The 21,062-nt window shown below is 52.8% G+C and overlaps 2 protein-coding genes across 2 annotated transcripts in view; both read right to left on the bottom strand.

Annotated features, from left to right (window-relative positions):
• Nucleotides 1-215: 215 nt before the first annotated feature.
• Nucleotides 216-7,227, bottom strand: LOC104254304 (transforming growth factor beta activator LRRC32). Its single transcript, XM_059824560.1, is given in 7 exon segments — nucleotides 216-2,204; nucleotides 3,125-3,286; nucleotides 3,288-3,425; nucleotides 3,427-3,492; nucleotides 3,494-3,520; nucleotides 3,522-3,616; nucleotides 7,185-7,227. Coding segments are annotated over 7 exon segments (2,520 nt in total).
• A 1,039-nt stretch (nucleotides 7,228-8,266) lies between these two features.
• Nucleotides 8,267-21,062, bottom strand: part of EDA (ectodysplasin A) — an 81,170-nt gene continuing 68,374 nt past the window's right edge. The window contains exons 3-8 of the mRNA XM_059824366.1: nucleotides 20,560-20,589; nucleotides 16,678-16,857; nucleotides 15,309-15,343; nucleotides 14,852-14,903; nucleotides 11,841-11,971; nucleotides 8,267-9,798 (exon numbers count right to left, since the gene is read on the bottom strand). Of these exons, the coding sequence (XP_059680349.1) occupies nucleotides 9,547-9,798; nucleotides 11,841-11,971; nucleotides 14,852-14,903; nucleotides 15,309-15,343; nucleotides 16,678-16,857; nucleotides 20,560-20,589 (680 nt within the window). The 3' untranslated portion in view covers nucleotides 8,267-9,546. The remainder of the gene's footprint in view (nucleotides 9,799-11,840; nucleotides 11,972-14,851; nucleotides 14,904-15,308; nucleotides 15,344-16,677; nucleotides 16,858-20,559; nucleotides 20,590-21,062) is intronic.

Genomic DNA, 21,062 nt, shown 5'->3' with positions numbered 1-21,062 from the left:
GAGCACCTTCCTTCTCGAGAAGGAGAGGTGGCCCAGAGACCACACCTGCCCAGCCCAGAGCTCAGCACCAACCGCGCTCCCTTTATTGGGTTTGCAAAACACACAGGCTGCCGGTGAGGGGAGGAGGTCTAAAATACAATAATGTTATTAATATTATTAATAATAATAATTAGAGTTCTGACCGATCACAACAGTTCCTGCTCCCCAGGACTGGGCTACACTTTGGTGATGCTGTCTGCTGGCTTCGCCTCGGCTGGCTCCTCTCTTTTGGGAGGGTGGGGGTCTTCCCCCACCCTGTTGCTGCGGAGTCCCATGCACCCCGGTGAGTTCTGCCCTTTCTTCAGAAGGCAGCAAGCCCCGGAGCTGAGAAAGAAAAGGCTCATCATGACTACGAGCAGAGCCAGAGAGCTGGTGCCCTTGGGAGGTGGACAAAGCCACCGAGGACTGCTGGTTATCTTGGCTGAGAAGTTCCTGCTCTCGTCCCAGTAGGCGCAGAGGGCTTCGTCCAGGTCCCGCACGCCCACACCGGCTGCCCGCAGCGTGTCCAGCCAGGCCAGCGAGCAACAGCTGAAGGGGTTTCCAGCGACGGACACGTCCTTCAGGCTGCGGGACCAGCTCACGAGCGCCGGCTTTTCCAACATCAGCAGGTTATTATTGCGAACGTCCAGGCTTTCCAGCGGGGAGCAGAAAAGACCTGTGGGCAAAAGGCTCAAATTATTGCCTGAGAGGTCCAAGACTTTGAGCGTGTCCAGGCAGGGGAGCTCTGCCTTGCTGTCGTCCATCTGGTTGCCCCTCAGAGAGAGTTTCTGCAGGGAGAACTCCAACCCCCCCAGGGCTTCCTTAGGCACGAACAAGTCCTTGTTCCCCGACAGGTCTAGGGAGAGCAGCGAGGTCTGGTTGAAGGCGTAGGGGTGCAGCCTGGTAATGTTGTTCTTGCAAAGACTGAGATGCTTCAAGCGAGGCACGTTGTAGAAGGGGGTGCAGGTGCCTCCCGGGGCTGGCACGCGAGAGCCCCCTCCCGAATTCCCTCCCCGATCGCTCCCCTGGCTCTCACAAGGCTGGAGGCTGTTGGAGCCCAGGTCGATCGTTTCCAGCTGAGGCAGAGAATCGAAAAACCAGCGTGGCAGCACACGGATGGCATTGCTGTGGAGGTCCAGCGAGCGCACAGAGAGGGTGGCACGCTCCGGCGGCGCGGGCGAGTGGTCACTGGGCTCCATGCTGCCAGCGAGTGACTCCCCGGCTACGTCCTGGAGACAGTTCATAGCCAGGCTGAGGCTGTGCAGAGAGCCCAGGCTGTGGAAGAAGGTAAATGGGAACAGCTGCAGCCGGTTATTGCTGAGATCCAAGTCAGTTACATGTGTCAGACCAGCCGCGGTATGCAAGGTCCTATTAAACCTCGCCATCTCCTCGTAGCGCAGTACAAACTCCCCCGGATGGTGTGAGCCTGGGAGCAGGGAAGCAATAAGGTTGTTGGAGAGGTTTAAGTGTGTGAGATAGTGGGCTTTGGGGAGCTCTGGAAAATAGAGGAGTCTGTTATGGCTCAAGTCGAGCACTTGAAGCAGGTAGGGCTCCGCTCCCTCCTCCGAGACGAAGAGCTCCAGGGCGTTGTGGCTGAGATTTAAAACTCGCAGCTGCATGAGGCTGAAGCCAGAGATACAGTGGAGGGAATTCAAAGCCAAGTTCACCACCTCCAGCTCTCCCAGAGCCTCAAAAGCTCCCTCCTCAATTTCTATGATGTAGTTGTTGCTGAGGTCGAGCTCCCGTAGTTGTGGCGTGCTCCGGAAGATTCCCGCCGGCAGCCTGGTCATCTTATTCCCGGAGAGATCGAGCGTCCTCAGCCTGGTGAGGTTGCTGATGTACCAGCCTGCCATATGGCTCTCCAGGTTATTTGCCGACAGGTCCAGGACCTCTATATTCCTAAGCAGACGAAAGGCTCTCCCGTTAGTGAGGTAATTGCGGTCCAGGTGGTTCGATCCCAGGAGGAGCGCACGCAGCTGGGGTAGCTGAGCCAGGGTTGTGGCTGACACGGCTTCCAGCTGGTTCAAGCACAGGTCCAGGTACTCAAGCTGCCCAAACCCTGGCATGTGGCTGCCCGACAGGTTTTGGATGAAGTTGTTGGAGAGCTCGAGGTACTTAACTCCTTGGCCAAGCTCCTTTGGAAACTTGCGCAGGCCAACTCCTTTGCAAGACACCTTTGTGGGGCTCTACAGAGAGGGAGGAGAAGCCGTCAGCCTGAGAGGGGCTACAGACCACAGCTCCAGCCAAGCCAGCTGCTGTCCAAGATGGGCATGAGCAACGTGGAAATGAGCACTGCTCCCCCTTCCCAAGCCCAGGATGGGAAGGGACCACATCATCTAACGCTTAGAGACAAGAAGCTTGTCCCCAAGGTTAAGGTGGGCTGAGACTCTGGCTGATAGTACTGAGCTGTTTCTGATGGCGCAAGAAGGCTTAGTCTCTGGCTGTCCTCCCATGCATCCCAGCAAGCAAGATGGGCAAAAAAGTAACGTAAGCACTGAAGATGCAGCAGTCCAGTGGGGCAAACCCAGCCCCTGGAGAGCACTGGGACAGCCCAGGGACTGGTCCAGAGCATCCCTGTCCTGTCTGGGCAGAGGAAGGGCACCGTCCTGGTGCGCTCCACCTTCCCTCTCCCTCCGAACTGGTTTCCTCCGCCAGTTTGGACTCAGGAGCCTGGACATGGAGCAGCTGGTTTCTGTCGTGTCCCCCCCCCACATTCATGCTCCACGTCCAGGCTCCCAACTGCCTTGCTAACATCCACGACCGCTGTCTGAATCCTCACAGGACCCTACACTCTATCCTGCCTCTGCGTGAACATACTGAGCTGACACCCCCATGTCAGGGACTACTGGAAGGTGCCACCAGCATGGCAGGGACATGGGAGCACCTGGGTGCTGGGGACCAGCTAGCGGGAGACCAGCTGGGAGACAGGAGAGCAGGGAAGAGATCAAAGCTGGGAAGGTTAAAGAGGTGGAGGCTGGAGGGAGGTGAGAGCTGTGGGGAGGAGATGCACCCTGCGCTGCGCAGAGGGATGCTTGCAGCCCCACTCGGACCCAGCACTGCTGCTGGGGCCATCCCAGCCCACGGGCTCCTCGGAAAGCAGCCTTACCTGCTGGCACGGCGTGGGCCTGGGCCTCGCCTCCCCGTTAGACTGGGCTCTGAGAACAGATGGGAGCAGCCAGAGCAGCAAGCATCCTCTTTCAGCCAGCCGGTGTTCAAACAAGAGCATGTTGGGCTGCGGGCACTGCCAGCCCCGTCCTGCTCCTCCAGTGCTCTCTGGCAAGCTGGGCAGGAGCCGGGCTCTGTATAAATAGGTTTCAGGATGGGACGGGGGAAGGAGATAAGGCATGTGGGTGTTCGTAGCTACGGAAGTGGGAAAAGAAAGACATAAGCTTGCAGGGGGGGAAAAACAGTGCACGAAGCTACAAGGAAGGGAAAGAGAAACAGCGGGATGGGCAGGAGGCAGGGCTGCACCGGCACTCAGGTGATCGGCTGGACCAACCACCGAAATTAAATGCCAGGAGGCAGAGGTGGTACTTGGGAAAGCAGAGAGGTTTGGAGGTAGTTCCCCTGCTTGGACTTGCTCTTCCTCCAGCTTCCTCTGCCCCGTGTCAGGCTGTGCCCTGTGCCAGCTCCTGCCGGGCAGCTGGTGCCGAGGATGGCAGGAGCAGCCGGCGAGGGCTCCCCGGCCATCCCGAGCAGGGGACCGAGCTCCTGGCTGCAGCCGCCGGGGATCACCGTGGGATGCCCAGTGCCTCCGGGGCCGCAGGTGAGCTTGCCACAGGAAGGCAGAGCAAACTCCCCTCCCCGTGCCACCGCAACCCCGCCGAGGGGACCCTCCCGTGTCACTGCCCCTCCTCGGGGAAACGAGGGCTCCCTGGGGTTTGCCACTCATTCCCAGCGGGATGCGCAGAGCTGGCACCTCCCTCCTCCTCCTCCTCCTCTTCCTCTCCAGGAGTCTGCTGTGCTGCAAGTGCTGGGCTCCCTGCTGCCATGTCCCTGTGTCCCCGTCAGGCCTCGGGGATGGCTGCTGGTTCACCTCCTCACACAGGGCAGGAACCAGACGGGGACTTTCCCCGCGGCAGCTCCAGGTGGTATCTGGGTGCCCAGAGCTGCACCCCACCCACAGGGACTTTTTTGCAGTGACATCTCCGTGTCCCGGTGCTGACAGGCTCCCCGGGGACATGCTCCCCGCATGCTTCACGGGGTGGTCTGCAAAACGCACGCTTTTCGGGTTTTTGGCTGGCTGTGGCCGATTTCCTTCCTATCTGAAGGAGCACCTCCAGGCTGCTGCACGGTTGCCCAAGGATGTGTTTTGCTGTAGTTTTGGCTGCAGAGCTCTTGCTCTAGTCCTAGATGGGTCTGGCAGGAAAAAACATTAGTTTTTTATACATATATAAATATATACACACACATATATACGCATGTGGAAGATGAAGCAGCCTGGCTTCTGCTGCTGTCGCCCCTCGCCCTCCTGCCAGCTGGCATGGCGGGGAGCCCTTTGTCACCTTCGGAACGTGGTTCAGCCTTGGGCCAGAGCAACGACACCAGCCAGGGCGCGCACGGCGGCGGTGACAGCCAGCCGGGCTCAGCCCGAAGGCCAGGGCCGGTGTTTTAGGCTGACCCCCTCTCCACTCACCACGGTGGACCTGGGCCCCGGCAGCAGCCAGGGCCAGAGGCAGCTGTGAGCGAACAGCCCGCCATTGTTTTCGGAGGCGTGGTGAGGATAGCACATCTGTGCAGATGTTTAAATCCTGCAGTCTCCGGCCAGGGAAACGCCGACCTCTGGATGAACCTTTGCCTCCAGCGTCCCTCGTCTCCCATCAGCAGCCGAGCGCAGAGCCCCGAAAGCGGAAGGCGGCGCAGGGGAGGAACCGTGCCATGCAAGTGCTCCAGCCCCCGGCACGCCCAGCCCCAGCGCCGCCTCGCCCGGGGAACCCCGGCCCTCTCCTCCCTGCATCCCAAATTGCTGGGCACAGGTCTGCACAGTGGGCACGGCTGATGAAATCAGCTGAAAAGTCCCTCATTTTGATGAGGGACTTCTGCGGAGAATCCCTGGGCATTTGCATCCCAAGGCTGTGAACTCCCTTCACAGGAGCGCCCGGCAGAGCGAGCCAGGTGCGGACCGAGAGCCGTCCAAGGCGCCCTGCAAATACCGAGAGGCTTTTCACGGACCGTGCCGAAGGCAGAGCGAACCGCACAGCACGACGGGGAAGAGATTTCCTCCTGCAAATCACAGGGCATCCCATGCTTCTTGCCACTCCTGGCCTCCGGGCTGGCTCCCAGCTCTCCAGAGTGGTCTGCTAAAGACGGGTGCCCCTCCTCCCCCGAGGCTTTCACGTGAGAGGTCTCCAAAGGATGGGAAGAACAAGCAGCAGGACGGAGGCTTGGTAGAAGAGGGGCTAAAGCCACTTGCCCAACGTCACAGCCGTACCGTGGGGTGACAGGCGTTCGCTCCCAGCCTGGGCGTAAAGGAGGCAGAAGGGTATCTGGTTTTCTAAGTACATCAAACCTCTATTTCCTTCCCAAGAAACATGGGGACAGAAATGCTGTTTTCTGCGCTTTCCCCTGGCTGCAGAGAGCAGCGGGGAGTCGGAAGGCAAATGCTGAGCAGCTCTGAGCCCAGCGAGGGGACCGGCGCCTCTCGCATCAGCGGCAGCAGCCGCAGCAGCTGCACATCAAATACTCCCCAAAGGACGGCGGAGCTTTGCCTTTCAGCTGTGTCCCATCACACAAGCGCAGCCAACGTATTTTGCTGTGGTGGTACAGGCTTTCTGAGAAACTCCTGGTTTGGCTGGGGAAGGATGTCCCACCGAGAAGACCGAGATCAGGAAAAAGCTTTATTTGCAAAGAAAATATTGACAATTTACATAAACTTACATCCTAATTTATATACATTATGTATATTTTATATACAGATAGTGTCTTGAATAAAGGTGTTGAAGCACAGAACAGCATCAGTGTATCACCGTGCAGCTCTAACAGGTAACGGGGGAGTCGTGTCTCTCTTCCCGCAACTCCTCTCCCGTTATGCTTTTGTTGGGGAGTCTGAGAGGCTTCCTCCCAGCCTGGGAGTGAGGAACACGGGCTGGGTGGGGGTCAGGCTTGTAGGTGGGTGCAGCCACGAAACACAGCTGCAGTTGCCCCTTCCCCTCAAAGCCTACGCCAGGACTGCCCGGGGCCAGGACGGGAGCCAGGGTAGGTGCCACCAACCACAGCGAGTGGGAAGGACTCTCCACACTCCACCTCTTAGCGGGAAGAGGGGAAGAAACATGAACAAGCTAATGCACTTTGCTCGTCTCCCTCCCTACACAGCTTGGGCGCCCTTTTCTAAGCACCTGACGGTGATCAGCCAGTGGAAGGACGGTGCCAAGTCCCCTGATGGGGACAGGGGGTGGCAGGGAGACCACAACGGCTTACCTGGGTGAGGAAGGCGCTGGAAAGCCAGGTAGTTTTGGGTAGGGAGCCATGACGTAAAGCCTTTACTGAAGGGAAGTCTTCAAAAGGGGCCCTGAACACAACAGCCAAGCTGGCTTCCCTAGAAGTTGTTTTCGTAGAGAGGAGCACGGGAGGGAGAAGGGTTTCAGACGATGCATTATATACCGATTAGCTGCTTGCTTTACCGTTTCTGCAGCTGGAGTCCAGCCAGAAGTTGGGCAGCAGAGCCAAGGCACGTAGGTAAGAGCAGAACCAGCAAGTACCAGCGGAGAAGGCGGCTGGCACACGGGAAGCCAGTGGTGACTGCTTTCATCCGTCTCTCGGATACGCAGACATTTGTCCATAAATGAAGCACTTCCTTCTCAAACAGACTAGGAACTGGGATACATCAAAATTCAAAGACATCAGAGGGAAAGACTGGAGCAAGGCCCTGTTCCTGCTGGAGTCTGTTGAAACCTCCCAGGCGCATCCTCCTCACCCTCCTCCGAGCTGCTTCCAGGCCTTTTCGGCTCCAGTTAAGGGGAAGAGGCACCAAAGATGGTGGGTCACCATCTGGAGAAGCATCATGCAGCAGAAGCTATACTACAGCCTAGGTAACCTGCACTGTAATACTTCATTAACGAGAACTTGTTGCTAGAGAGGCCAAAGGGTTTCAAGTATAAAGACTCCACGGCTGCTACAGGACTGGTGATCTGCCTGCTCACCCCAGGGACAAACGCGGCTCTCGGTACCAAGGCCACCTGCAGTCAGGTATTCTCTGCTCTCCAACTCCATGGCCAACTCCAACTCCACATCTCCAACTCGGCTGCACCGAGCTCATGCTTTGGTGTAACGTGAGCATCAGAAAAAGCCCGTTAACACCTTCCACAGCAGGAACCGCTCTCCTCTCCTCCCGCATCCCAGGCGCATGCCAGAGAGGGAACTCGACAGCGATGCATGGGGCTTTTACAGAGAGAAGGGATTCTCCCTCTGCCTCCTCCTGCCTGCAGCCACAGTCAGGAGCAAACCCCAGATCCTGCCAGTGGGGGACAAGGAATGCAAACTCCATCCATCGCGCTCTCCCAAGTCATTGCGTTATTTATGCTTGCCCCTAAGCCTTGCTGTTCGGGCTGTATTCTAAAGCAATTCTGTTAATGATTTGCTTAATGTTCTCACTATACAGAGTTGTCCTGATTCATTCTCGTCAGAGAAACATGTCCTTCTTAATCCATTTTAAAGGAAATAAACCACAAAGACTAGTTAAGTGCCCCTAAGGCTCTTGCTAGTCCAACATGTTAAGGCTAGAAAGGAGGAGAACATATTGAAAAAGAAATAGCAGGCAATTTTTCATGCAGTTATTTTACAAACTGCACGCCTCCTGTGAATAGCGAGGCTGTAGCCAAAGATGGGTGCCCCCAAGAAATATTTATCTCCCAATAACTGCAATACTTGGCAAGTGAGATCACTCGCTACGGATGGGGAAAAGCGACGGAGCCAAGAATGCTTCAGCCAGGGCGGACCCTTCTACAGTCAGATCAGTTGCTACAGCATGGTGCCGAGACGCGTCCGCTCCCACGTCCCTGCAGGTGACGGTGGCTGAGGCACCGCTGCTTGGAGGTGGAGGTCATCACCAAGACGTCAGTTCGGGACTTGCCCCATTTGCTACACTGGCTGAAACTTCACTACCCTCTTGAGTTTTTGTAGAAAAAACTTGCTCTGAAAAGAAATCCAGTTAAAAAACACCAACCCAACACAACCAAGCACAAACCAAGGCATGACACAAAAGAGCAACTAGCGCTTCAGCCTCTTCCTCAGCTCAAGCACATCTTATAGCTTTAGATCTCCCCAGTTGAGGGGAGGTAACGGGAGAGAGTTGCTCAAGAAGCCAAAAGAAACAATAGCGTCCCAGCTCTTCTATTAGTCACCAGAAATCGAGTTACGACTAGACTCAGCAGGGCTCAGAGAAAAGAAAAAGTGGTGACTTCATGCTGGACCAGACGTTTTAAATACAAATTTTTTTTGCTAGAGACTCCATCACCACTTATTAGAGCATTTTAGGTAGAAGGGTGCCAAAAGGAAAGGGGTGGGGGGAGAAAGGATAAAAACCACATCTAAAAGCAGGACAGTTGCTATTAAAACAGAAAAAAAAAAATTTCCTGTTTGAATAATTTTATTCTTAAACATGACAAACTTCTTCAGAGTGTTTTCACAATTACTTGTGTCTGCTCTACGCGGCTCGGTGAAGCCTGTAGAAATGTGTTCTGGTTTGCAAAATATTAATTAAAAAGACAAAAAAACCCCCAACAAAACACAAATTGCTGTAACAGCAGCAGTACTTTAAGGCAGCCCCCGTTAGGGCAAGGTATACCTCTGGGGTAATGGCAGGAGCTGAAAGTAGCAAAGGCTCTGGAACCGGTAATCGGCATTTTCTTTGGGACTTTGTGATTTCTGGAATGTGGAGGCAGTCTCCTATCTGCTAAGCCTGCTCTATTAAGTATTCACCTTCCCCTCGCACTTACTGCTTTTGCAGCCTGCTTCCCAGCTCTAGGGAGAGGCACTTCGCCTTCTTTGCTCGCGCTCCTGAGGATGAATGTAAACACCACTGACCCTGTCATATTCACCTCCCTTGGCACCCCGCGGCCGTTCCAGTTCGAACTGGGAAGGCAGAAACCCAGAAACCCCCTTTCTTGCTTTCGTTAGCGTGCAGAAGCAGGAGTGCCTGGATGGGACAATTCTGACATTAGTCTGTCTTCTCCCGCTACCGCCTGGGATGCTCTTGCTAGTGCAACATAAAAGCAGAGACCCACACCACTCTCAACAAGCCTCGTGTGAAGATCACAGAGCAGAGTATCAGTGCAGTAATACTTGAAATACTGAGACAAGGCAGACACAACAGCCTTTCTTCCTCACAACGCTTTTTCAACTAGCTTTTTGATCCAAGTCTCCATGCAAGTCACAGAAGACAATTGTGCTTCCTGCATTCACATATAGGAATAAATAGCTCTGGATCAGTTTTCTTTATGGCCGGATTACAGAACCCCCTGAAATACTGATACGCTTATGAACAGCAGCACTGTGCAGTTCTGTGAGTATCCTTGGATATGCCAAGTTCATCTAGGATGCTGGTGCATCTCCTAGGCGTATGGCCCCAAAGAAAGTTGTGTGCTTGCTCATGTTGATGGAGATGTCAGCATGGACCATTTTCACAGCAATCTTCTGCCTGGCTTTGAGGAGGCAGACCCCAGCTGTATAGCAGGTATTGAAGTTGGTCTTGCCGGTCTCAATACTCCGAGTGCATTGCAGAAAGGGCTTTTCATCCACCACCACCTCATAGCTGGCAAAATCTGTGAAGTTTATGTAGTATACCTGATGTGAAGCAGGAAGAAGAAAGGTGTTAGGGAGTGTATTTGTGCACATGGAACACGTCCACATTCCTTTCAGCGTGTACATATAGGTTCCCTCCGCTAACGATCCCTTCCTTGGCCCCGGGACACCTATACTCATGGGAGGTTGACTTGTTCGAGGCAGAAAGAACCCCAAGCCAACCAAGCATGAGGAAACGCTGCATTCCACTTCCTGCTAACACAAGCATGCAAGCATCCGTGAATCCACGTACCTAAGGCTGAGCTACGAATCCTCGCTTTAGACCCTGCTTATTACAGGAAAAATGACAAACCTGCACAGGCCCAGTTACAAAAATGAGCAGACAACCCTATCTGCTACAAACAGCTTTTCATCCGACAAACAAAGAGATATGTTTTAACTGAAGTCCTCTTTCACTTACCTGGCCAGTCCCGCTTTCTGGGTCCCATGAGCCTCCTTTAGTGTTGACATCAAAAATGCCCTAGGGTGTACTGGGAGTTGCCTTCTTTGTAATTGGACTTGAGGTGCTTTCAAAGGCATAAGCTATTACAGGGAAGACACTCTCCCAACCTCCACAGCTTGGAAGCAATGACCTTGTGGTGTTTGTACCGATTTAGCCCTTAGATCTAGCGCTAAGTCCCCGTGACTCCATTGCTCACTACTTAACCATCTCCGGCACACTGATTCGGAAGAACTGCGAGATGCATGAGAAAGACCTGTCCAAAGAGCAGTCGGTCCCAGGGCTGCTCCTTCCTGACAGAGGAAAACCCGCCGTTTTGGAGGCATCTGCTAATTCTTCTTAGCCTACACCCTGCCACCACAGGGACTACACAAGACCGCGTCCCCTTTTTCCTTGATGGACTACAAACAACAAAGGCTTCAGAGACACGACGTTGTGGCCAGCAATTAGCACTAAGCACTCGGGAAGCAATTACACTTTGGCCCATGTAGAGTTATTTTCCTGTCCCCATCCAAACCAGAGATGTAAGCAGTTCCATGGAAGAGCCCCTGTCTGACCTGATGTCCACAGCCCGCTTTATCCGACTTGGTAGCGTCCCCCTGGGGCTGCCGACCGAATAGAGGCAAATCATGAGCAGGAGGTAGTATTAGAAGCCTGGAGCAAGGTGGAAGTTGCTTAATTGTGGTTGTCACACAGAAACCCTCTTGTCTTGCTAAAATCTGTCCCAGAACCTGGACAGTTTTTCAGTCCAGGGGTGGGTGGAGACCCTGCATGCTCTGGAAGGGGAGAGCTTCGTAGCTCATACTCCATGCAGCTAAGCAATTCTGTTCAGAGATTTGCAAGACACTGGGAGCAGTGCGTTAAATGACAGTCCATCTCCTGCGTTTCATTTGAATGGGGAGAGGAAATGATGTCTTAATTAGCTGTATGCTAAATCATAACACAATGATTTATTACTTGGTTTAGCCCTTTTTACAGAAGCAGGTCCGTACATCCATCGTTGGTACCAACTAAAGCCGCAGCCGAGCCATCCCGCTGCACAACGCGGTTGCTGGCGGATCGTGTCGGTCTGAAGCTACACGGAGAAGGTGGAGGCAAAACGGAGTTACCTGGGCTGGAGTTTGGCCAAGCCACCCGGGGCCAAGAGTCCTACGCTTACAAAGAGTGACATGGCTTCGCAACGATCACGAGCTGTCAGGGGTTTGGTCTTACACCTCTTTTAAAGCACAGAGCCTAGCGTCCTGCTGGGACCCTTGTTCTGCAAGGGGGTTTAGATGGGCTGGTGAATGACTGCACAGACAACATGGAGGATTAAAAAAAGGCCTTGGTGGCACGTGGGATCTGGCTGGGTGTCTGCGCATGCGTTTCGGTAACTAAGCTCTTGCGGCTGGTGTCACGGCGAAACGTGGGACCTTGCACTTCGAAACGCTAACGTCTTCCTCCGACACACATCTGCTAGAGCGCGAAGCGGTTAAAAGTACATACAAGTTCTTGGCATTTGGTAGTTGTCTGGAGCCCTCTCGTGGTTCATGCAAGGCTTCCATTGGAACACAAGAATAGGAGTTAGGCCGAGGACCGTACTCACTTCTACCTGACTATAGATGAAGTATGTGCCGTCCACCAGTACCTCCAGCTCCCCACTGCGGGCATGCAGCTTAAACACCTTGGGGTTCATAGTGATGCGAGACCAGTCATTGAGGACTCCACCTGAAAGATCTCAGTATGAGAAAATGGCAGTCACTCAGTACCCGTCAGAATGAAAAGCGCAGGAGCACAGAAATACAGTGACATTGCAAGGTTTCATACACAACGGCTGGCACAGACTCAAGTTGAAAAGTCAAGTAACTTGGTAAGAAAATCCCAGAATTAAAGGCTACGGTGCATTAGGTTGGACTCCTCTCTATAGCTTTAATTACACCATCACTTGCTGGTGGGCACCCATTCCGTTTAGTGCACAGCACAACCGGTTTACATCTCTACTTGTCCTCAAGAGTAGTTCTTCCTCATCCCTGAAAACAGGCGTACGGCCTTTTGTACCACACTACGTTCATCCCCAGCACCGGAGACGGACTAGCTTGCCTCCTCCTGACACTAAGTGGAACTTATTATCATATTTGAGTGTTTTACAGGCCTGAAAACATGTTCCCAGTATCATCCCCGCTCCAGAGCAAAGACACTCCGGCACACGCAAATCAACACCTGTACTGCAAGGTATTTGCTAAGTTTTCTTAATTCACCTGAGAGGCCAGGGGCTATTTTTGTATGTTCAGCCACAAACTCCAAATGACTTATCGCAGCTGCAATTATAACAGAAATTCTTCAGGCGCCTCCTGAAGAGCATCTGTTCACGGCCCTTGTAAAAGCTTTGTTACTGGCGACTTCCCCGCTATCGTGGAAGAAACTCTGCAAGCAGAGGTAGGACCAGGATCCAATTCTCCAAGAAAGATCCTCAACTGACACCACCCAGCCTTGAGACCATTAAATCTCCTCCTCTACTTTCCATCTCATTTATTCCCCTCCCCACACCTCTCTACCCAGCTTCCACACTAAACAAAGCAGAGCTTCAGCAGACGCTGTGCTGAAGACCACATCCTTGAGGACCACAGCAAGGCTAGGATGAGAACGGTGATTCCTGTCCTTATGGGAATGGGACTACACATGACCAATCTGTCCGCCCTCCTCTCAGTGCTGCTGGGCTGGAAGATGTTCTCAGCAGAAGTGCCATGTTAGAGCCATCACCCTCCCTTTATGCCTTGGGATCATCCCTAGAAGAAAACTAGTCCTTGCAGCAAAAGAGACAACAGTATTATGGAAAAAAATCGTGTGCAACTATGGGACCACACCGTCTCTCAGGACACGTATACGCACGGAGGCCAACTTAGGGTTACACAATCGATTTTAATTCTGGTGTTCCTTGACTTCAACATTCTTGACTTTGTACCTAGCGTTAGTTTAACAAACGCTTTGTTATTACATTTCCTAGGTTTTTAAAAGCCAAAATAACAACAAAGTACGAAATTGCATCACGTCACAACACATTAACCCCTAACTGGGGTCCTCAGCGCTGTCAGGGGTTTATAGATCCACCGCCTAACCCTCTGGCATTGAAGCCAATGGAATAACTGACAACATGAGTAGACCTCTGTCCCCTGGACGGGCCAACGAGCAGGTCCAAAGGACATGCTACGAGCCGAGGACAGAGGCGTTCTCTGTAGGTGCCTTGTTTTATCAAATACGACTCTTTTCCTCCCAGTCTTCATCTGCTTCTCAGCTCCCTGCCCCCAGTCGCAAAGTGGCCAGGCTGGGTTTTGGGCTGGCTGGCAGCTGGGCAGCAGGAACGGCTCATGGCTGCAGACCGTTCCCGAGCAGCAGGGAAGGACACTTACGGGGCAATTCCCACTCTTGGGGAGTAGCGTACGCTCTGTAAACATACAGGCTTCCCATTAATAAAGGGATAATTACTTTTTGAACATAAGCAAAACAGCATCTTTGCCCTCGCATTGTTCTTAGGAACGGCCGGTTTCCTTTTTGTTTTGGGGGGCTTTCCCCCGCCCCGCTGTAAGCATACTTCCCTAACCATGAGAAATCTCAGCTGCCACAGCTCACGTCTGCTGAAAGAGAGAAATTGCCTTTCAACAGAAGTGTTGGCCAGCCCTCATCACCCCACGCACGGGGCAGAAGTTGGTGGCCAGGAGTCCCGCAGCCCTGTCCCTTGCTGCACCAGCCCTTGGGAGCTGCCGCCCTCCAGGTCCGGAACGGGGGTACGTGCACCAGGGCTGCTGCCCGTGCTCCCTGGGGAGCTGCGTGTGGTGACTCAGGCCAGGGGACAAGACAGCCAGCTCCTCTCCGGCACAACCAGACGTCCGGAGCAGGGAGGCAGCAGCTAATGAATGAGACCCAGCTGTTGGCAAGAAGAGCAGGAACTCGAGCAGAAATTGGATAGGGATCCGGGGAGGAAGGAGGGGAGCAAAGAGCTGCCTGTGGATGTGAAATGGCTCGGCAGGACTTGGGCTTAAAGGCTCCAGGGCTGTTGGTGGGGGAAGAGATGCACAAGGGACCGTGGAGGCTGCGTGTGTGCAGGCTTGCAGCGTAACGCGGGAGGAGCTAGTGGCTGCGCACCTCTGCGTCCTCACGCTACAGCTGTGCCTTCCCCTGCCATAAATTACTGGGAAAACTAGAGAAAACCACGGGCTAATGGGGCTGAGACAGGAAAAGGATATGCTGAGGGCTTAAAACAGAATAGAGCGGGAAAGAAGGGTGGCCACCGAGGAAAACTGATGATACAACAGCAGGTTGGAGGAGGCACATCGCATATCTGGAGGTCACGGAGAAGGGAGATTCAGCAGGACAGAATTACTGGGATGCACAGGATGGAGATAATCTGGGAGCTAAATAGGAGCGCAGGAGAAACGGGGATGGACACTGGACGGAAGACTCCTCTGAGGGGGTCTGGGCAGGGGAATCAGACTGTCACGGGGGAGGCCAACAGCAGGGATAATGAGGGACCATGTCCTAGGATGGACTTAGACCCCGCTACAAAGCTATGGGTGCAGGATGGGCTCTTTTCAGTAACTGCCAATATCATGAGATCCTTACCATTCTTCACTTGGATTGCTGAGCCTTGGCCTTGGAGGTGGACCACAGCTGGCTGCAAACGAGACCATAGGGATTTAAAATTAATGACCGCACCATTTTACCGTCACTCGACACACCTCCACAGCCCTGGTGACCAGTACAGAGGCACGGTAGTACCCTGAGATCACGAAAATGCTTTTCATAAATGAAAAAAGAAGATCAGAGCAGCTGACAACAACGTGTTTAAGTACTGGAGAAGAGGTGAGAAGCCCAAGCCAGATTAACACGGCTTTCTTTTGAGCAATAAAAAGGGTGAGCTCAGGCAGTCACTCTGTGTAGCTACGATTTAGCACATGCGGGAAGGAGTGGGGTTTTTCAGAGCTATACCAATGAACACAACATTAGCAAACATAGCCGGTAATGTTTACAAAGATCCAGCTAAAACTGGGTTTTTCCCCTTGAAGGAAGATCAACCAACCTGGGTGTCTCTGGAGCCGGCCTTGTCTGTGGCACCTGCAAAATGCAATTTCACATCGTTGAAGAGGAAGCTTGAAAGAGCTGCAGTAAACACGCCTATAAATAAAACTTCTCTTGCCCCATAATAACCATTAAAAAATCATTTTTAACAGGAGGAGGACAGTAACAGCGGTATGGGGTGCAGCTTAGCGTTAAAAAGTACGTAAGCAAGAAAAAGATTCATCTAACTTTTTCCTATTTTATTCCTACATCTCTGTCTAACATCGTCAAAATTCCCCAACGTTATTCAACCAGTTTCCACTAGAAGGACAAGTTGCACAACCCTTTTCCTGATCGGTAGTGGCAATAAAGCCTCTTGGCTGCAAAGATTACAAGTTTCACTCTGCAGCAACTCAGGTCATTCACTGCATTCAAGCTACATGCTGAAATCTCTTCTCTCCGAGAGCCAAATCTCTATTAAAGAGGAGATGCTTGTGGGCAGCACCCCGGAGTGCTAAGGACCTCATGCTGCTCCTGGCCTCTGCTTTGGCAGTTCCTGAGATATAAACTGAGAAGTCAACCAAGTTTTCCTTTGAGAGCCATGCGAGCTATAGGGTAATAGCCCCGATTTCCCTGAAGATACATTTTTTTAATACTAGACTGTTCATCTGTATATAACAAACAACACTGATGTGACCTTCCACTAATCTGCATTTTGAAGAATTATTAAATGCAGGGATTTTAACAAAATGATTGGCACGTGACTCCAGGGAGAAACAATATGGTGCGGATACAAAGAAACAAAGAAAAATGAAACCAAGAACGGCAGAAAAAAACGCATTTTCATCTGGCTGGTACGGGAGGCAAGCTGCCTCGGTTCGTGCGGTTCCTGGGCTGGCTGGGCGGCTGTGCTAAGCGTCCGCCTTCCCGGTCCCGCTGCAAAGCTAGGCTTCGCGTCAGCTTAAGAGGAACTAACGCAAAGACCGAGTCACCGCCGGGAAGAGCCACCTTGCAGCCAGTTTGCACACGCAGAAATCGCGCGCCGGCAGGCGTCAGTGGGACGCTTAAAAGCAACTGAGGCTCCGCAGGTCTCTGCTGCTCCTTCTCCGCATCCTCTTCCGACAGGCACCACCTCGCCCGTGGCATCGCGCCCTGAACCACTGCTGCTGGGCTCCCACCGCGCTGCTCCTCTCGTCCCCCCGTGGGTGCAAGGACGAGCCCGGGGAACACCCAAGTCCTACACAAGGGTGCTGCACCATCGCGTTCAGAGCCTACGCTGTCCTCAGACGGAAACTTGGAGCTTCTTTATTTATTTGCACAGCAGCGGGGCCACCGTGGCATCTCCCCCGGCACGCGAGGGCTCTGAGCAGAGAAGGGGACAAACCGGTTACCTGAGGGGCCCTGCAGTCCCGGTGGTCCCTGAGGGCCCGGCGGGCCAGGGGGGCCGGGCGGTCCCATGACGGTTGTGCCAGGAATCCCCGGGATGCCGGGAATGCCGGGGGGGCCCTGGGGCCCAGGAGGACCTGGTGGCCCTTGGGGACCGTTGGGCCCTGGAGGACCAGCCTTCTTACCTGAAAAATAGAAGGTCAAACGTTAGCTTCTCCGCACACGGAGTATGGGATGGTCTTTTACCTACAGGAAAGCCCTGGGAATGAGGAAAGCGGAAGATTGGGGATGGCTCGTTGCTGGCTGGAGGGCAGGGACAAGGAGGAGCACCCAACCAGCCAGGGTGGGGGTCCCACGGCTCGGCACCACGAGGACAACGCTACCGGCACGGCAGAAGCAGGACACCGCCTTGCAGGCTCCTTCCAGCCTACGTAAACACATTTAAATGAGGCACCCAGGCCCTCCGAAGCCTCCCAAGAGATGGAGGCTCAGGCGGTCTCTGCCCCAGCGCTCCGGCCGCTGCCCTGGCCTGGCCACCCTGCTCTCGGCACGGGGCTGGGAGGTCCCGCAGCCCTCGGAGGCAGCGTTCCCGCGAGCCGGTCGCACCCCTACGGCAAGGTTAGGATGCTCCCTTTGACCAGCTGCGCCCTGCCACGCAGCGCAGTGAAAGCTGGGGTATTAAAAGCCGAGACGAACCGCTCCGGGGTTTCTCAGTTTTCCGTTTTTTGACGGAAGGGAGTTGCAATCTTTTCCACCTGCTGTATACGGATGCGTTAGCGTATAATCCCCATGGATTGATATCCTGGCTGAGGGAGAGAGGTGCCTCCAGAGGGCAGTTCCGAGCTGAACTGCAGCTCCTTCCACCGCTGCCGAGCGCCTGGGGCGATGCAGGAGGCACCCCACAAAGCCCCACGTTCCTACCGCGCGACGAGGATGCGCTTAACCTCCACGAAGGGCTTAGATGCTACAATGCCTGAAAATAATTAAAGGTGCGTTTGGGGCTTTGGGTGGAGGGGTAAGGGAAGGACTAACCCAGCCAGGAGGATGAAAGCACTGCAGAATTGCCTCCAACACATCTCATCGCGCGGTCCCAGGAAGAGAAATAGCGCAACCGCGTCGGGCATACACACAGCGGACTGAAATAAGGCCTGCAGGGAAAGCCTGACCTGTGCTCTCCTGATTTTCCAGATCCCTGATAGAAATTATGTTCTTTTGATGGAGTTTTTAAAGTGCAACTTGGTAACAGCTTTTACGCCAGAGAGCTTTATTCACTTAGCAACACTGCTTCAATCGCTGAAACAAAGTCCGCCGCAGGACAGAATTAAACGCTTTTTTGGATGACAGCAGCGGTTAGGGTATGAAATAACGGCTATGGTCTCTGAGCACATTTACGTACTTGTTTCTCTACTAAATATCCATCTTTGTCACGGAACAAAACTATAAGGAAAAACCCATCTATTTTAGTTAGCACAGAAGTGGAAATCTCTGGATGGCCAATAGCCGTGAACAAGGGCACGTGGAGATCAGCGTAGGACAACTGCGGTTCACTTTCAACATGCAGAAAACAAAGTTCAAGCAGGCACGGGTAATTAAAGCAACCCTGGTATCCTACAGAAACGGGGCAAAGCTTAAGGGGGCAAATCATTCGCAGCAGCATTTCTGCCCTGATTAGCAGCCGTGCCTTCAAACCTGAGCTGGCAACAAGCCAGCCTTCCTCTAATCCGACAAGTCTCCTCCTCGGCATAACGACATGCTTTGGAAATTATTGTCTGGCATCCAACCCCTTACCCATTTCCCCTAAAGCACACTTAACTAAATTCTTCTCATTCACATCCCCTCTGATCTAGGCCATGCGAATGAAGGAGCATACGCAGTAAGTCAGGAATCCTGCTGCTGTCACTCCTTACTTTCCTTCCCAGGAGGGATACACATTACAGCTGGTTTAACTAATTTGTCTCAGAAATCTGGTCTGCTACTTAAATGAGCTGCTAGTTTAGCAGTAAAACAATTGCATATAATTCTGATGCCGCACAGAGACATTTATTTTCTGTGCATTCCTGCTCCTTCAAGTAATTTCAACTACTTTTCTGCATTAATGGAAGCTCGCTTATTAAAGTCACAAGGCAAAAAAATAGATATTCAGTAAGTATAAAGCTCTCGATTCATCTTCTAAGTGAGGGGACCCCAGCCCCGGCACGAGCAGCTCTCCAGGGAGGGTCTCCAGCATCCAAGTCCCAGCGTGCCAAGTCTCCGTCTTTACCCACATGCACTAGGCAGGCTCCAAAACTCAAAGCAGGCAGAACCAGTAAGTTTTCCCTAATCATCGTTCACCAAACAATAAGCTCTAACTCTAGAAAAAATTAAATGTGACAATACCATAAAATTAAACTATTTTATACAGCACTACAGCTGTATATAATACAGCTCTACAAGATCCCCCTGCTACTCCAGAATGGCTATGAATACCACAGTCATCATTTGTTATTAGTTCAGCTGATTTAACACGGGTTTAGGGTTTCAGAGTTTTGTCAGGACAAACTTCTCAAACATAAAATTTTATGCTGCTTTTGAGGGTAAATATAAACTAAGTTTCTAACTCTGTCCTGTCTCAACCACTCAGCTGTAGATATTGAGTTTGTATCCACGGATTAAAAGCGACCTGACGTGCTATTAAAGTAGCACAGACACGCAAAGCTCGGCCGCCCTTGCTGCCGCGGGTCGCGGTGGTGGGCTGGAGCCCAGGCAATGCACCGGCACGTGCGGGAAGCTCTCCCGAGGGGCACAGCAAAGCGCTGAGCACTAACTTTCCTCTTAATTAAACAGACATTAAGTGCAAGAGGTAGGAAGCAGAGAGCTGACATTGCACCTGCCAGCGCTTTGCTCGTGGCTTGGCCACGAGCAGGTGCTGCACGTCGATGCCTGCACGAGCCCCGCGATACGCTGAGCTCCCTGGGCTTCAGAGGCAGCACCACCCCGAGCTGCACACAGTTTCTGCCTTTCTCGTAACCTACAACCCGCTGTGAGCGTGCACCGCAGTTTTTAAAATCTGCACAGAGGTGGTTTGATGGTTACGAGGAGCAAAAATGGGTAATCTGACTGTGTTTCCCTGAAATCAGGGAACTCGGACCCTTTGGCTCGCTCAGGTTCCTGGTAGCAAGGAAGCATATGACTGTAAGCATTCCCCAGGAGTCCTACACAAACAGGGACGGCATCAGACACCCCATGGAAACACGGGGTTGCCTCCTGAATAACCCAAGTCACAGCAACTCATCAATGCGCAATTTAAAAAATACCCGATTACCCATTGCAAACAGCTTGAGGAACATAAGCAAGTCGGACAAAATACCTGTAGGCTGACCAACACTCGGAATGGACCCATAAAACAATACTTCTGAGGTTAATACGCAACCAGACGCAAGACGCGGAGCCTATCTACGTTGACTTTGGCGGGTCTGAAGGAGACCCCAACCTGTAGCAAGGTGCACGGCAGGACAGGGATGAAAGCTAAAGCTGTTTTGGCAGAGATAGCCTGGCAAACAGCACGCGGCTCCCAATAGCGGGTACGTGACTCTGCTCCACGCAACTATTTAATTACAGCATCTTCAGAATTACTTCTATACAACGTAATTAACTTCCTTGAGCTTTTAAGGAAGGCTGTAATGAGCACCTCTGCGCCCCCGCCGCCGCTGGGTCATGCAGTCCTGCCATGGCGACGCGGGAGCAGGAGAGCAAGCCACGGTCTGCGCTGGGGGACGCGCACCATGTTAATCCCTGTCATTCCCGGAGGGGGAACCTGCCGTTGGTTTCTCCTTCATGTTGCCCAAAGGGAATTCATAGCCGGGTAACACAGGCACAGAAAGGAAAATTAAATTAAAACTCAAACTTACCCTTCTTCTTGTTTTTAACTGAACTTGGACCTAAAAAGAAAAAAAAAATAGAAAACTTGTGAAATTCAGCAATCATTTCACCTTAGAAAATCCCCACTGCCACCAACACCCACCGACCCAGAGGGTGTCTCTCCAGAGCTGGAACAAAATTGGCAACGAAACTGGTAAGCCAAAGACGTAGAGTCTTCTGTTTTCTACAAACAACTGCTGTGAAGGTATAGCGATTTCACTGGGACCCGGATCTGCTTTACCCGTGGCTGGTATGATGCAAGCGAGTGAGTTTTGGTCCCCTTACTGCAAAGACGAGTTAAAGCTCAGGTGACAGACACTCTCATCCCCTGGGCCAGAGCTTTAATCTCAGATACCAGCTTAGTTCCAGCTCAGAGTTTTGCCGTACGTATCCCCTGAAGTCGCTGATGCAAGTACGGCACGTCAAACCTTCAGACAGCGGAAATCCTGAGACTCAACAGAAGCCATTTAAAAATACAATCCCTTCTCAGCAG

The sequence above is a fragment of the Gavia stellata genome, chromosome 14 (genome assembly GCF_030936135.1).
Source record: "Gavia stellata isolate bGavSte3 chromosome 14, bGavSte3.hap2, whole genome shotgun sequence".
Taxonomy (NCBI): domain Eukaryota; kingdom Metazoa; phylum Chordata; class Aves; order Gaviiformes; family Gaviidae; genus Gavia; species Gavia stellata.
Note: the sequence above shows the minus strand (reverse complement) of the source record. Positions and strands in the feature narration are given on the sequence as shown.